Genomic DNA, 14,192 nt, shown 5'->3' with positions numbered 1-14,192 from the left:
ATATATATGTGACTGTATTTCTGGGGTATCCGTTCTGTTCCATTGGCCTGTGTGTCTGTTTTTCTGCCACTACCCTGCTGTTTTGATTATTGTCACTTTGTAGTATAATTTGAAGTCAGGGAGTGTGATACCTTTGGCCGTGTGATTTTTTTTTTTTCCCCCTCAGGATTGCTTTGGTTATTCAGAGTCAAATCTGATGATTTTTTGTTCTATTTCTTTTTTTTTATATGCCCTTGGGATATAGATAAGAATTGCATTAAATCTGTATATGCCTTTGGGTAATATGGCCATTTTAACTATGTTGATTCTTCCATTTCATGAACATGGAATATCTTTCCATTTTCTTGCGTCTTCAATTTCTTTTAATAATGTCTTGTAGTTTTCAGTGTATAGGTCCTTCACATCCTTTGTTAAGTTTATTCGTAGGTATTGTCTCTCACCATTGTTATGCAACATAGTATTGGAAGCCCTATCCAGAGCAATCAGGAAAGAGAAAGAAATAAAAAGCCTCTAGATTGGGCATGAGGAAGTCAAATTGTCGTTTTTTACAGATGACATGATTCTTTATATAGAAAACCCTAAAGATTCCACCAAAAAACTATTAGAAACAATAAACAAATACAGTTAAGTTCCAGGATACATAATCAGTGTACATACATCCATTGTGTTCCTATATACTAACAATGAAATTTCAGAAAAAAGAAACGAAAAAAACAATTCGCTTTGTAATTGCAATAAAGTTTTTATATAATAGGAGATGGAAGGGCTTGGAAAGAGCACACTTTATAGGAAGGCCTTGCTCTGCCTCCTCTGTATGCCACTGCCCCTCTAACACATTTGCATATGCTCATTTTCTAGCTTGCACGCGGGCCTACACACACACACACACACACACTCACACTCAAAAGATTTAAAATCAGGGTGTTTTTTTTTTAAGAAATTAAAAGGCATTGTATCTTCTGTTAAATATTTATGTAGTAGGCCATTAATGTCTTCATTTAAATCCGTCTTTTGAGATGTAAATTAGACATGGGTCGGGAGTCAGGGGAGGTGCGCACTCTTTCCCAGGAAAATGTTCGAGTGCAAGGTTCTATCTGAACAGACATCTTATAGTTGTTTTTTTCTCTAGAAAGCCTGCAGGTACTATTTTTTAAAATCAAATTTATATTTGACTTTTTAAAATGATAAAATAGCCTCCTGGGATATTTAGGGTTTTCTCATGAAGGAACTTGATGAAGATTTTACCATCTAGAAAACTGCAGTTATATAGTTCAATTAAATGTATTTGTTAAGCAAACTTGAGGATGTCTTATGTTGAAGTAAATCATTGTATAGTAAGCAGCTCTTGTGTATAGAGACTTGTATAGCAAGTCTCTTTAATGTATGTGCTTATTTTAAAAATTCAAACATACTTGTTCTTAATGGTACAGACTATTTTTTTGTTTGTTTGTTTTTGTTTTCACCTCCCCAAAGTACCTTGGAATTTAGGCATAGTATTCTTTCAGAAATTGTTATTTTATTCTTGTACATCAGAGACCTTGAGTATTTCATTTACTTTTCAGTAAAGCTGTCAGTTGTAATCTACAATTAAAAAAACAACAACGAATAAAACAAATTCTCATTTCACAATTTAAACCTTATTGTGTCTAATTCACTAGCCCTGCAAGTTTATTATTCTCCTGCAGTTGGACGTGCCTCCAATTGTAATTGTGTTGACCCTTCGATGCATTAAATCTTCCCAGTGCTTATCAAACTGGGAGAGATAAGTCTCCAATCCTGAACTTCATTAAATATCTCATTTATATTAAACAGATGATAGCTTCTAACAGAAGTAATAATTTGTTCAGGCGGAGGAACTGCCACAGTTATGCTTTCATCTGTTTGGAATGTGCATTCCCCTCTCTCGCTTTGCTGTGTTGTACTGGGCCACCTCTCCCCCTCAAGCCCTCTCGGCCTCTGGCTGCAATCCAGCACCAAAACATCATAAAGGTGTTAGTCCATGGGGTTAACCAGAGCCCACACCGGGAGGATTGTATTAGAGTTAAGTGTGATTTGTTCCTCCTTGAAGCAGATTTGTTTCAAGGCCTTACTAACATAGGGTTTTTTATTCATACTATTTTTAAGAAGAATATGACCTATAAGGCACAGCTGTTTTAAGGATGCCACGTACAATTTTATTCATGGCGATAGAAACTGACCTGTGTTCTTGGCTTATTTAGTAGATTATATGTGTTTGTGAAATACACATCTTTGCCTGCTTCATTCGAATATTTGGTCCTTACTTCTATATAGTTTGTATTCTATTAAAGTGATTTTCTCAGTCATTCATTATCTCATGCTTACAATTACAATAAGAGAATAGGACAATTATTCCTCATGTCTCGCAGAAGAACTTTAAGCTTAGTATATTGTTCAAGACATATGATCTGACTTGTGGTCCTTTGCAGTGGATGGTAATTTTACGGGCACACACATCCAAATGTGTGCTAATTGTCATGTACTTCCGTACTATAGATGTGAAAGTATAGGTAAGTCCCGGTTTCCGTTCTGATAAAGCATGCCTGGTGCGGGGCTGCATCTCATGAAGAATTCTGAATTAAATCATAACTTAAATTGACTTCAACAGATACAGTCAAATTGAAAAAATAACCAAGATAAATTTAAAAAAAAGAGAAGATTTTAATATACATATTTTTTCCTCCAATGGTGGAAATCTGACAGAACTTCATGGGAGGCACAGTGTAAAGTGGCACAGAAAGTTGGTCATTAGGCAGAGCTGTCATCACAAATTATTTTGGTACAGGGTGAAAAGTTCTAGTTCATTTGGTACCCAGTTGGATGCAGGCCTTGGGCAAGTTGTTATAATCCCCCCATGCTGCTAATGGGCCTCCAGTCCTGATTTTTGCTTGCCCCCCTTTCTCTACAGCTGAAGTCACCTGGGAGCCCCTCTGGACCTGAGCTGCCCATTGAAACAGTGTTGGATGACAGAGAACGAAGAATTTCCCATTCCCTCTACAGTGGGATTGAGGGGCTCGATGAATCACCCACAAGAAATGCTGCACTCAGTAGGATAATGGGTGAGTCAGGTAAAACTGTTTATCACATCTTATTTTTATGTTTAAACTGGTTCATGGAGAGGTTGTTAATGTAATATTAATGTAAAGGAGGCCCAGGTTTCCAAGAGGAAAAAGATCAGGTTCAGTATAATCATTCAGGAAGTGTTAATATAAAGAGTAAATCAATACATTGATTTTGTTAAGTGAGTTTTAGGTGCTATAACGTGGGAAGAAAGAAAGGGATCACATGGAAATGTTCCTCGTGATCAAGATATTCTCAGCTTGTTTGAGATAATAAGTGAATCCATGTTTTTTTAAACATTCAAAATGTAGTGGTTTATGACAAAAAGGATTCCGATGTTACATATTAGTCACAGTAACACTGTTTGGAAACAAAAAAAATATGAATGTACATACATACGTGTAGATGAGATAGTCACATTTGTTTGGTTTGCACTTAATAGGATGGTGCCATTTTTTAACTGCATCTCTACTTTTTCAAAGCCTCCATTTTAAAATCTTGAAACGAGTTTTTTGCATCCTTTGTTTGGATTCAGCGCCATGCTGTCTGCATGGCCCCCAGGGGTAATGAGGTCACTAGGACTTGTTCTGCAGCAGTGCAGCTTTCTACTCACAGATCCAGTTAATAAACACTTGCTTTGCCACAGGACTGTTGGATGTACTGAGTTGCTCATTTTGGGATTAGCTTGGGAGATTTCTAATTTAAAACACAGGAAGCTATTCTGATTAAAAGAGCACCTGACATAAAACACTTTTATTGCTGTTTTGTTTGGTTTTGCAAATCTCTGGTAGAAAGTAAAACTCTACATTTTACTCCATTTTGAGTACATATAGTATAGATTTAATACTATTCAAGTTTCCATTATAAGCTCCATTAGAGGAAGAATTTATTTCGTTCATCAGTGGATGTTTATGGAAAGCCTGCTATTGGCAATACATTGTATTTATACTTTTGCTGTAGATACAAAGATGAATAGGAACAATTTCTGCCTTCAAAGAACTTTCTACTGGGCATGGTAGGAAAAATACATAAACATGACTGCTAGAATTTTCTGTTCTTCCTCTAACCCCTCTAGCTTTCTAGTTTGGAAAAAATTGCTAAATTCTCAACTTCTTGTTTTGTCACACATAGAATTTAGTCATGCCAACTGTAGTTTTATTTTGTCAACATTTTTCCATTTGCCTCCTTGGCATAAGTGAAAATAGGAGAAGGATGGTAAAGATACCATCCTATGAGGTGACAGGCATTTCACATAATATATCACATTAATCTTTGCTTGTTAATGATTACTCTCTTCACTGCTGTTCGATTTTCCATACTTTCTTGTATTGGATATAAAACTTTATCTGTTTTAAATACTTTTTTATTGATTAAAATTCAGACCCCTTGAAAGAGAGAGTGCATGTGTCCCTGGATGTGTGTGCATACAAAGTGATGTGCTGTAATTTCCCCTTTATTATAGGAACATAGGACTTGCCATACTGAATCAGACCATTGGTCCACCAGTTCCTGTAACCTGCGTCCTGCCTCCAATCCCTGAAGCTTCAGAGGAAGGCGAAAAACTAAAACTAAAAAAAAAAAAAAATACCCCCCCAAAATTCATCTAGTGTGATGTATATGTGGGTTGAGGATTCCTTCATTTCTTTTTTATAGCCTGTTGCCCGACATTTTGTTAGCTATAGCTTCATTAGTCTGTTCAAGTTTGCATTGTAGTTGACATTGTTTTCCCTTCCCTCTGCTAGAGGTGTAATGGACTTTTATAACTCCAGATGCTTCACTCAGGGCAGTAACTTCCGTCCCAGTTCTGTGCTTTGTGATGTACTGTGCACACCTTTTTGGACTGGGGGATGACAGTCTCTTTACCCTGGATGGTAGGCCAAATAGATGGTGAATGATGATATTTTCTTAAGACAGTTTTTTGTTTTATTGTTGTTTTTTTAATGTACTGAAAACTAGGGGATACCATATAATTTTACCCTGAGAAATGCATACACATAATTTGATTTATCTTGAGTTTTGAAAATTTGTGAATTTCCTCAGTCTTCGTCAGCTTCTATTCCAATATCATTGGCCCTAACAAACAAATACTGTTTAAGTCAGTTCTCACTTGAAGTTAGAAATCCTACAAAAGATGTTACCTTGCAACAAAATACCAAAACAGGGTACCAAATATAAGATATTAGAGTACTGAATTTCTATTAACCTAATCTAATAGTAATAGTATTTATTGGTTTGCATAGTATCTCGGTACATGGAAATTTCTCAGACAGATCTTGTTTGGTTAATGCTTATCTTCCATACATTTAGAGTAACTCCTTTGTAAACACTAGTAGAGGTGGTGGCGTTTCCTTCATCATCTGCTGTGATTCAGATAGAAATTTGTACTGAAATTCCATCGGATTACATTACGAAATGATTCATTTTATGCAAACGGTGAATTTTCACATAGAATATTCTTCATGTAGGACTCTAGACCAAAAGGAGCTTTGAGGCTTTCTGATTTAAATCTGATTTAAATCTGATTTAAATGAACACATGTCCCAGGAGAGAAGCTTCTAACAAGTTAATAAAAAAATGCAAGAGATGTTAGAGTTGGAAGGAGGTCACATATCATCAGCCACACTTTCCCACTTAACAGATAAAGGAAACGGTCTCAAGGTCACATGATGATTTTTATTTTGGTTTTATTTCCTATTTCTAAAAATAGCCCTCTCTGGGGAATACTGAGATCACACAATGTGTGGCATTCATTCTTTATTAACCTCAATTATAAGTATATACATCTTGAAGCAAAAGGCATTAGACAGTCTCCAGAATCTATTTCATTCTGGCAACCACTGTGATCTAAAAATCAAAGGAGTTAATCTGTGAAAACCACCTCAGAAATCATGTTTTCCAACCCACTTACCTTCTGGTCAGGGGAGCTATGGTCCAAAGAAATGAAGTGATAAGTCTGAAACCTCAGAGTTTCTGTGCTTCTGAACCAACATTATAGTGTATGTTTTTGTGAGTCATGAGTCCCATGTTACTCATACCTGGTCCACCACCTTAGCTTTTGGTGGAGTCAGCCAGATTTGTGTCCATAGGCAAGATGTCTTCAAATGTCATCCATATTGGTGGACTCTTCCACTATGTGGATTTTAGAAGAGTCATCCTGGACATTCATCAAAAAGAAATCTGTAGTGAGCCTGCATAGGATTTCTTTCTTTTAAAAGCCTTAAAAATATTTCACAAATTGTTGAACTGTCTTAATAATAATAATAATAATAAATACTAGGCAGAGCTAATTTAACCAACATGTTCACTTTATAAAATCACAAGTTGGCATTAGGAGTGTGGAACCTTACATTTTTTCCCACATTTTAATCTGAAGAAATTTTATGTTTCAAAGCAAAATTGCAATCTGTTGTATCCATTTTAGAATTTAATCTCAGTAGCTATTATATTCATAGATTTGTGGTGAGTTTAAAAAAGATAATTATGTTCATATTCGTCTTGTTAGAAATCCAACATAGAAAAATGGAACATTAATGTTTTTATTGTGAGTCCAATCACTGGAAGATTTGTCCTCATTTCATCTGTTTTTAGTGTCATGCGTGGCATTACCTTCTATGTAAATGTACCAATGAATAAATGTCTAGTGAACAGTCATTCTGAATCTCTTTGTTTCACTCCTCTAAAAGATATTGACTGGTTTAATTGTTATTATTGTTGGTTAACTAGTTGAGGAAAACGGAATATTTATCCATTGAAAAACTGATCAAAGCTTTCTCAAGCCACCCTTTGTAGGTTTCACATTTATGATGTGCCAAGTACCAGCAAACATAATTAAAAGGTATTGACTAGGTGGAGTTTAGTACCATATGTAGTCAGATAATTTAGTCAGCCATTACCCCCAATGTATTTCTGGAGCCAGATTGCAAAACTATATTCCTAGCAAGCATGGAAAATACGAATTCTCAAATCATGGGTGAGAGCAAAAACACTAAATTGTTACCTTACTATTAGGGACATTTCTTTCCATTTATTTATATATAAAATTTTGTATCACTTAAGGCAAAATGTCTCTACTCAAAACAACATAATATAAAAAAGGATTGTCATACAGAGAACCATTCAATGCTCCATATTGCTTATTAGGCTATTTCTCAAAATATACTGTGTAAACCCAAGAGTTTTAGTTTTGTGTTAAGAAGTTATGTGGTATAATTGCACCATAATATTTCCATCTAATAAATTTTGCCTGTGTGAGGAATCGGCATTTAATGCTGTGATGTGTGCCTTGTCGGTGGTGAGCTGTCAGGGAGAATTCTGGTTTTGTCATTTTGTGCACTTTTGGGGGAAAAAGTGTGTCTTGAGAAGGAAATTTTTTTTGAGTAATAGTGCTAGAATGTCTGACCTTATTTGTGAATGATATTTTATTGAACAGATTTCTGTCTTTCTGTACTAATATCCTAAAACTCTAGTAGGAATACATGGACTTGAATTCAGGAAAGGGAAATTATTAAGTATAAAATTTGTTTTACATTTCTATCATGAGCATTCATAAAAAGTTGCTAGTTTTCGGTTTATCAAAACGGATGCATTTAAAATCAAAATAGAGTGTTTTCTTGATAAAATGCTGAGTGGAGGTTTCAGTGAACATGTAGTGTTTCTATAATAGAGTAGCTGATACTAAATAATGAATGCATTTGAAATTTATAGCAAGTTGACTCTTGTGGGTTGTCCTGAAAAGATATATATCAACTTAATTTTTGCTCCATTGTTGAAATGTCTAGAATAATATATATATATTTTAAAATCCTTCAAGCTTACAAATGCCATTCCAAATTTTCCAAAATAATGTTAAAACAAAATTTATCAGTTCTACATTCTTATGAATGTTTACTTTAAAAACTAGATCTACGACTGATGCTAAAATGTTTAATAAACTTTTCTATACATTGCTGTTGTGCTATATAAAAAATAATTTGTAATAAAGGAAAAGTACACCCTGTGTAAAATGGTGGCCATATTGGTTTAAGTGCAGCAATCCTTTTTATTTGGGTAGGAACCAAATAAATGAAGGGCCTTTTATTATGAAGGCCCAAGGTAAAAATTGTCAATTCACCTTGCTTTGCTGGGAAAGTCAGGCTAATGGGCCTTCATAATCTGTGAGTGTGGTCTCCCCCAAGATATTGATGTGTACAAACGTTTTGTCCACAGTTACTGCTCAGAAGAAGTATGGCACAAGTTTTGGGGAGGAAGCCAGAAGAACTATAGGCATTTGGGGAAGGAAGATGGCATCATTTGGACCCCAGCTTTATCTTTTAAGGATTTAGAGCCTTGAATCGTAATTTTGTCTCAAGAAATATAAATGCCTGTCATGTTGATCTGTGAACCTGACCAGATATTCCTGGAAGAAACTGATCAGTGTAGACAGTTCTGGGTCTTTCCTTACCAATAACACTATATGCTAACTGAATAAATCAAAATTTACAGGCTCCCCTGTCTTGACCTGCAAACCTCGGGGCTGCCTTCAGATTCTAATCTTTGCTCTGCCATCTTCCCCCAAGGCCTTGGTTCTGCACGTATTCATCTTTGAAATGTCACCTGAATGCACCGTGGGCATTTCTCCGTCATGCATTTAATGATGGTGCTGCGGCTGTCTCAAATCAATGGCATCATTTCTTCTAGCAGAAAAGACCTATTCATCATTCAAAATCCAACTCTGATTTTAACTTTTGTTAAGATTCCCAGCATCCTCTGTGTCCAGCTACCTAGGCAATGCCAGCACTAATGAATGCCACAGTACTTTCAGCACATCACTCACAGGGTCAATCAATGATCACTTTGGATATGTCCATCTCCTTCTCTAGGGTGTGAGCTGTTTAGGGGCACTGATTAAGTCTTTCTTACATACCTGCTACGTGAATGAATGAGTGAATGATTGATGTAAGTTTGCAGGGTTTCCCTCCACATTTCCTGGTAAAATTTTTCAAGGGACTTGCACAACTCAGAAACTGTAACGTTTTCATATTAGAAGACATTCTGGAGATCATCTCTGGCTTTAAACCCAGAGAAATTGAATACTCTGCCCAGGGCTACACAGCTCTAGTGGCAGAGGAAGGAATAGACTTGAGGTCTCCATTTGATATTCATTTATGAAAAATAAATTTGCTTAATTCTGTTTTGTTCTACCAGGTTGAGCAGATGTTTGGAAATTCAGACTTTTTCTGATGTAGCAAAGTATTACTATTAATAAACCTAAGATGGAGCACGAGTCTAGAATTTCTTTTCTTTTCTTTTTTTTTTCCACCTGGCAGGTAAATACCAGCTGTCTCCCACAGTGAATATGCCCCAGGATGACACTGTCATTATTGAAGATGACAGGTTACCAGTGCTTCCTCCGCATCTCTCTGACCAGTCATCTTCCAGCTCGCATGATGATGTGGGATTCGTGACAACGGACGCTGGCCCCTGGGCTAAGGCCGCAGTCAGCGATTCAGCAGATTGGTAAGATCACACTACAGAGTTGGAAGACGTTAGTGAATGGCAGTCACACCTTATTTCATGTTTAAATGGTCTATCACTGAGCATAATTAATCAGCCTACCCTGAAAATCTTGGTTGCTTTTTTTTTTTTTTTATAGCAGTGTTCTTTTTTTATGGTTTTAAAACTCTTAATTATCACTCTTTTAATAAAAGATTCCCTTCAACCCCATAAATTTGCCCAATTGCTATAGACTTTCCAGGGCTATACTTAATGATTTATCCAAAACAACGACAAAACTACTACTAACCACAAAACCCTATTCATTTGTTAAGTTTCACTGTTCATTATTTTATATCTGTGTTAATTTGATGAGTTGTTTTTCTATTGAGTAAATAAATTCTAAGCAAACCCCTAAGGTGACTCAGTTTGTCACAATTAGGTGACTGGCCAAATTAATAGTTGATATGTTCTGGGAATGGGAAGGTGTTTTGTTTTTTAAGAGAGCTGTAACTATTCTTTTGAGAATGCTTTGTACTTGCTTATAGCATTGTGACTTTGGGGGTAATCTAATTGCTACTTTTTTCTCCTGTATCTTTCAAAACAAAAGAGAGCTTTTGATATTGTTGAGCCAATATGTGGCCCATGAATGTGCATCTTCATTTGCATGCCCAGTAATTATATAAATCAATAAGCAATAGGAAAGTGCCTCCTAGCAATGACCTTGTAAGGTTGTAGTAACAACACAAACCATGTAAAGCGTTATACCAGAATTTTCTTATTGCCGTTTTCCTGGGGTCTTTTATGAACACATTAGCAAAATGATATTTGTTGTAGCGTTGTTTCTTCACCACTTACCCATTTCTGTTTCTTATTCTTCCCCAGACTTGTGTCACCATCAAATATTAGATAGGAGTCCAGGGGACTCGCATTTATTTGTGTTAACATTTTAGTGACGATCTTAACAAAGTAAACCACTCCCCCACTCCGTTTCTCCCACTCCACCCACGAGCACACAAAAATGCAGCTCGTTTATCTGTCAATTCTGCAGAGGTTCTCTTAGAACAATCTCACCTGTTATTTGGACCCTTGAAAAGTCAATCTCTATCATTCTTTTCTTTTCTTTTTTAATTCTCTTATTGAAAACACAGGATTTAAAAATAGAGCTACACTCAAGCCTGCATGATAATAGCTTATCTGTGAACGCATTTTTTGTGTGTGTGTGGTTCAACTTAGATGGGGAAGCTACAGTGTAAAGTCCCATTGGAAATCCGCAGATGCCTTTGTATTTACTGCTGCAGTTTATATCCCTTTTGGAAAGTGAAAGCAACAATGGAGAAAGCAAGGGTTAGATATTTGCAATATTCATCTTAGGGACCAAAGCCTTTGAATCTCCACCATGATGAGAAATTATGAAGGTGGCCAGAGGAATAGATCTGTTTGAGGCCTTATAAAGGGCCGTATTGGTGACAATAAATAAATAACAAGCAGGGATCGCTTGTGGCATTAATTTCCCTAAGGGGATTCATAAAATGGTGAGGACTTGTGTGATTTTGGTGTGGGGGATGTGGGCAAGGAAAGGAATATGAATAGAGGGTTATCTAAACAAGAATTCAGCTGTTCTGAATCATATCAGAAAATGTAAGCTTTTCCAGCCTGACAATATCTCCCTAATCCTTGATGAAAATGTTATGAAAACAAAAGCGCAATAAGACAGGATTAATAACTGGAATTTTAATAACACTGGGGGTCAGGATATATGGTTACATTCTTTGAAGAATCAGCTGTCAGTCCTGCAGTCTAACTTAAGTATTCTAGTGTACTGTTTATTGTGTCTGAAATTAGTTTTATGGGTATATTGATAGGGAAGAATTAATTATGTCATGATTTAAGAATATTTGGTTATCTTAGGACTCTTATTAACTCACAAGCTCATTTGACATTTTAAATTGTGTATGTTTACAGTTCACTGCACAGTTGTGAAAAGCTAAACATGGCAAATGGCTAAACTTTTAATTCGTTAACTAATAGAATATACTTTTTTCAATCCACTAATTGATTTAGGGAACATTAACAATGTTTTTAAGGGGAAAAAGTAAAACAGCAGATTCTAATTTTAGTGACAACTTAACTTCAGAGGATATGAAATTAGTTTAAAAAGTATGACAATATGTGGTTTTTAGCTAACATTAGCTACAACTATTTGTACGAATGTTTTAAAATTTTTTTACCAATAATTTCTATTAAAATTGTGTTTCAAATTCATTCTGTTCACTAATTTGATGCCTATTGGAGTTCAAGTTTTAAAATATTCCACATGATACAAAAAAGGATCGATATGCATATGCAGAATGGTTGAAGAGATCAACTTTCAACATATAAAAGAATTAATCTTATTGAAACTACATTTTTTTAGAGTTTAACGTTGCAAATTGGGTCATAGTTTTTATGGGTTTCTCCTAAAATGGGTTTTAATTTTTCACTTCTAGGACTGCGTTTTTGAATTGGGATGTGCTCTGGAAATTATAAGCATAGTATAGTAAGCATAGTGGTATATGAATACTATATAAGCATATATATATATATATATACACATATATACATATGTATAAGAAATATGCATAAGCAATATATAATTATATGAGTATATATAACGTCTACTATAGCTAAACATGCATGCATAGTATAGTTGACCCTTGAACATCAAGGGTTTGAACTGTGTGGGACCACTTATATGTGGATATTTTTCAATAAATACCTGTTCTGTTTTCCATCTCTGGTTGGGAGTCTGCAGATATGGAGGGCTGCCTGTATGCATTATTGCCATTTTAAAGAGGACTTGGGCACCCGTGGATTTTGGTATCCGTGGAGGGTCCTGGAACCAAATCCTCATGGATACTGAGGGACAACTTAAATTTTGGGGGAGTCAAAAGTTAAACATGGGTTTTCACCTGTGTGGTGGGTGAGCACCCCTAACCCCCATGTGGTTCAAGGATCAACTATATATTAGCAGAGTAGTATGTGAAGGGGCACTGAAGGCTTGAGATACACATGACCCTGCTTCTTTCTGGAGCATCATATTTACAGGAAAAATAGGATATATTAAAAATGAAGTGATTTAGTATAGAATGGAGACAAAATTATTAGGATATACATGGTGTTTTACAAAAAAAAATTTTTTCTTGCCTTGGGCTAAACTCCTACTCATTCCTGTGGATACATCTTTTCTCGGTACCTGGGCCAGGACTAAGGTGAGGCAAGCTGGGTGCCCAGGGTTCAGAAATGTAAGGAGGTACACACTCTCAGGTGTGAACTCTGAGCTTGCATGACCCTGAGAGTGAGTGCTTACTTACATTCTGAGCCCTAGGTACCTACCTTGCCTCATCCCAGGGGCCCTGCTCTGTATTTTGTGGGAAAGATTGAGACGTATTGTTCAGTTCCTTTGTGTGGTTTTTAAGGACCCTATTTCTGTTAGCATAATTTGTATTACTTTGATAATTTGAGATAGAAAGTCATTGTTGGGTAATAAGTTATTTTGTATAGCAATTTACAAAGGACTTTCACCTTACATCATTGAATTCTCTCATCGACCTTATAAGATGGATGAGGCAACTACCATGTTTGCCCGAAAATAAGAACTAGCCGGACAATCTGCTCTAATGCATCTTTTAGAGCAAAAATTAATATAAGACCTGGTATTATACTATATTATATTATATTTATTATATTATATTATATTATATTATATTATATTATATTATATTATATTATTCCCCCTCTTATATAATAGTAAAATAAGACCAGGTCTTTATTAATTTTTGCTCCAAAAGATGCAGTAGAGCTGATTATCTGGCTAGGTCTTATTTTCAGGGAAACACAGTAATATTCTCTTTATTGAACATTTTAAGACATATAGGCTCAGTACATTTCAGGTCATTTAACCTGATGTCCAAACATTTTCCTTGATGTTTTCCTTTTCACCATTTTTGGTTTAGCTCTTCTGTGAGAACCAGTTATATTTTATGCACAGTAAATTGCAGCTAATCTTCTGATGTGTATCCAAACCAGATCACTGTCCTGTTCCCAATATGGAAGGTAATTCTCATAAAGCTGTAAAGGGCTTGAGAAGCTTGCTTCCGTCAGAAGTACAAGGAAACCTGTCATAAACAGCTGACATCCCATGTTTCCCTGAAAATAAGCCCTAGCCAAACCATCGGCTCTAATGCGTTTCTGGAGCAAAACTTAATATAAGACCCGGTCTTATTTTACTATAATATAAGACCTGGTCTAATAATATAATATAATATATACTATAATATATAATAGAATAGAATAGAATACTGGGTCTTATATTAATTTTTGCTCCAAAAGACGCATTAGAGCTGATTGTCCAGCTAGGTCTGATTTTGGGGGAAACGAGAGTGGAAGTAGCTCCCTCACATTCTAGTAGGTTTAATTAGCTGTGGAGGGACGTTCTACTATCTGGCCAGATAGATAAGGTGGCACGGTGAGGATAGAAGAGAGCTATTTATTATCTCAATGTGCCTACCACAGAGAAAAATAATTTTCATTGTATGGACGTGCTCAGAACATCTGGTAGTGCTTTTTAAAGTGTTCACTGGATTTTACAAATAGGCATGATT

At 35.7% G+C, this 14,192-nt stretch overlaps 1 protein-coding gene across 17 annotated transcripts in view; it reads left to right on the top strand.

Moving 5' to 3' along the window:
• The window catches only part of PARD3 (par-3 family cell polarity regulator), a 613,392-nt gene that overhangs the window by 390,186 nt on the left and 209,014 nt on the right, over positions 1-14,192 (top strand). For 9 of the 17 annotated variants that reach the window (XM_074324700.2, XM_074324694.2, XM_074324701.2 and 6 more), the window contains 2 exons: positions 2,927-3,086; positions 9,384-9,573. In XM_074324700.2, coding sequence (XP_074180801.2) covers positions 2,927-3,086; positions 9,384-9,573 — 350 coding nt within the window. The remainder of the gene's footprint in view (positions 1-2,926; positions 3,087-9,383; positions 9,574-14,192) is intronic. The other 8 variants (XM_074324705.2, XM_074324703.2, XM_074324704.2 and 5 more) reach the window with 1 other exon arrangement.

The sequence above is a fragment of the Rhinolophus sinicus genome, chromosome 1 (genome assembly GCF_057876585.1).
Source record: "Rhinolophus sinicus isolate RSI-liver-muscle chromosome 1, RSI-T2T, whole genome shotgun sequence".
Classification (NCBI taxonomy): Eukaryota; Metazoa; Chordata; class Mammalia; order Chiroptera; family Rhinolophidae; genus Rhinolophus; species Rhinolophus sinicus.
The sequence above is the reverse complement of the archived record's forward strand: the minus strand, read 5'-3'. Positions and strand labels throughout refer to the sequence as shown.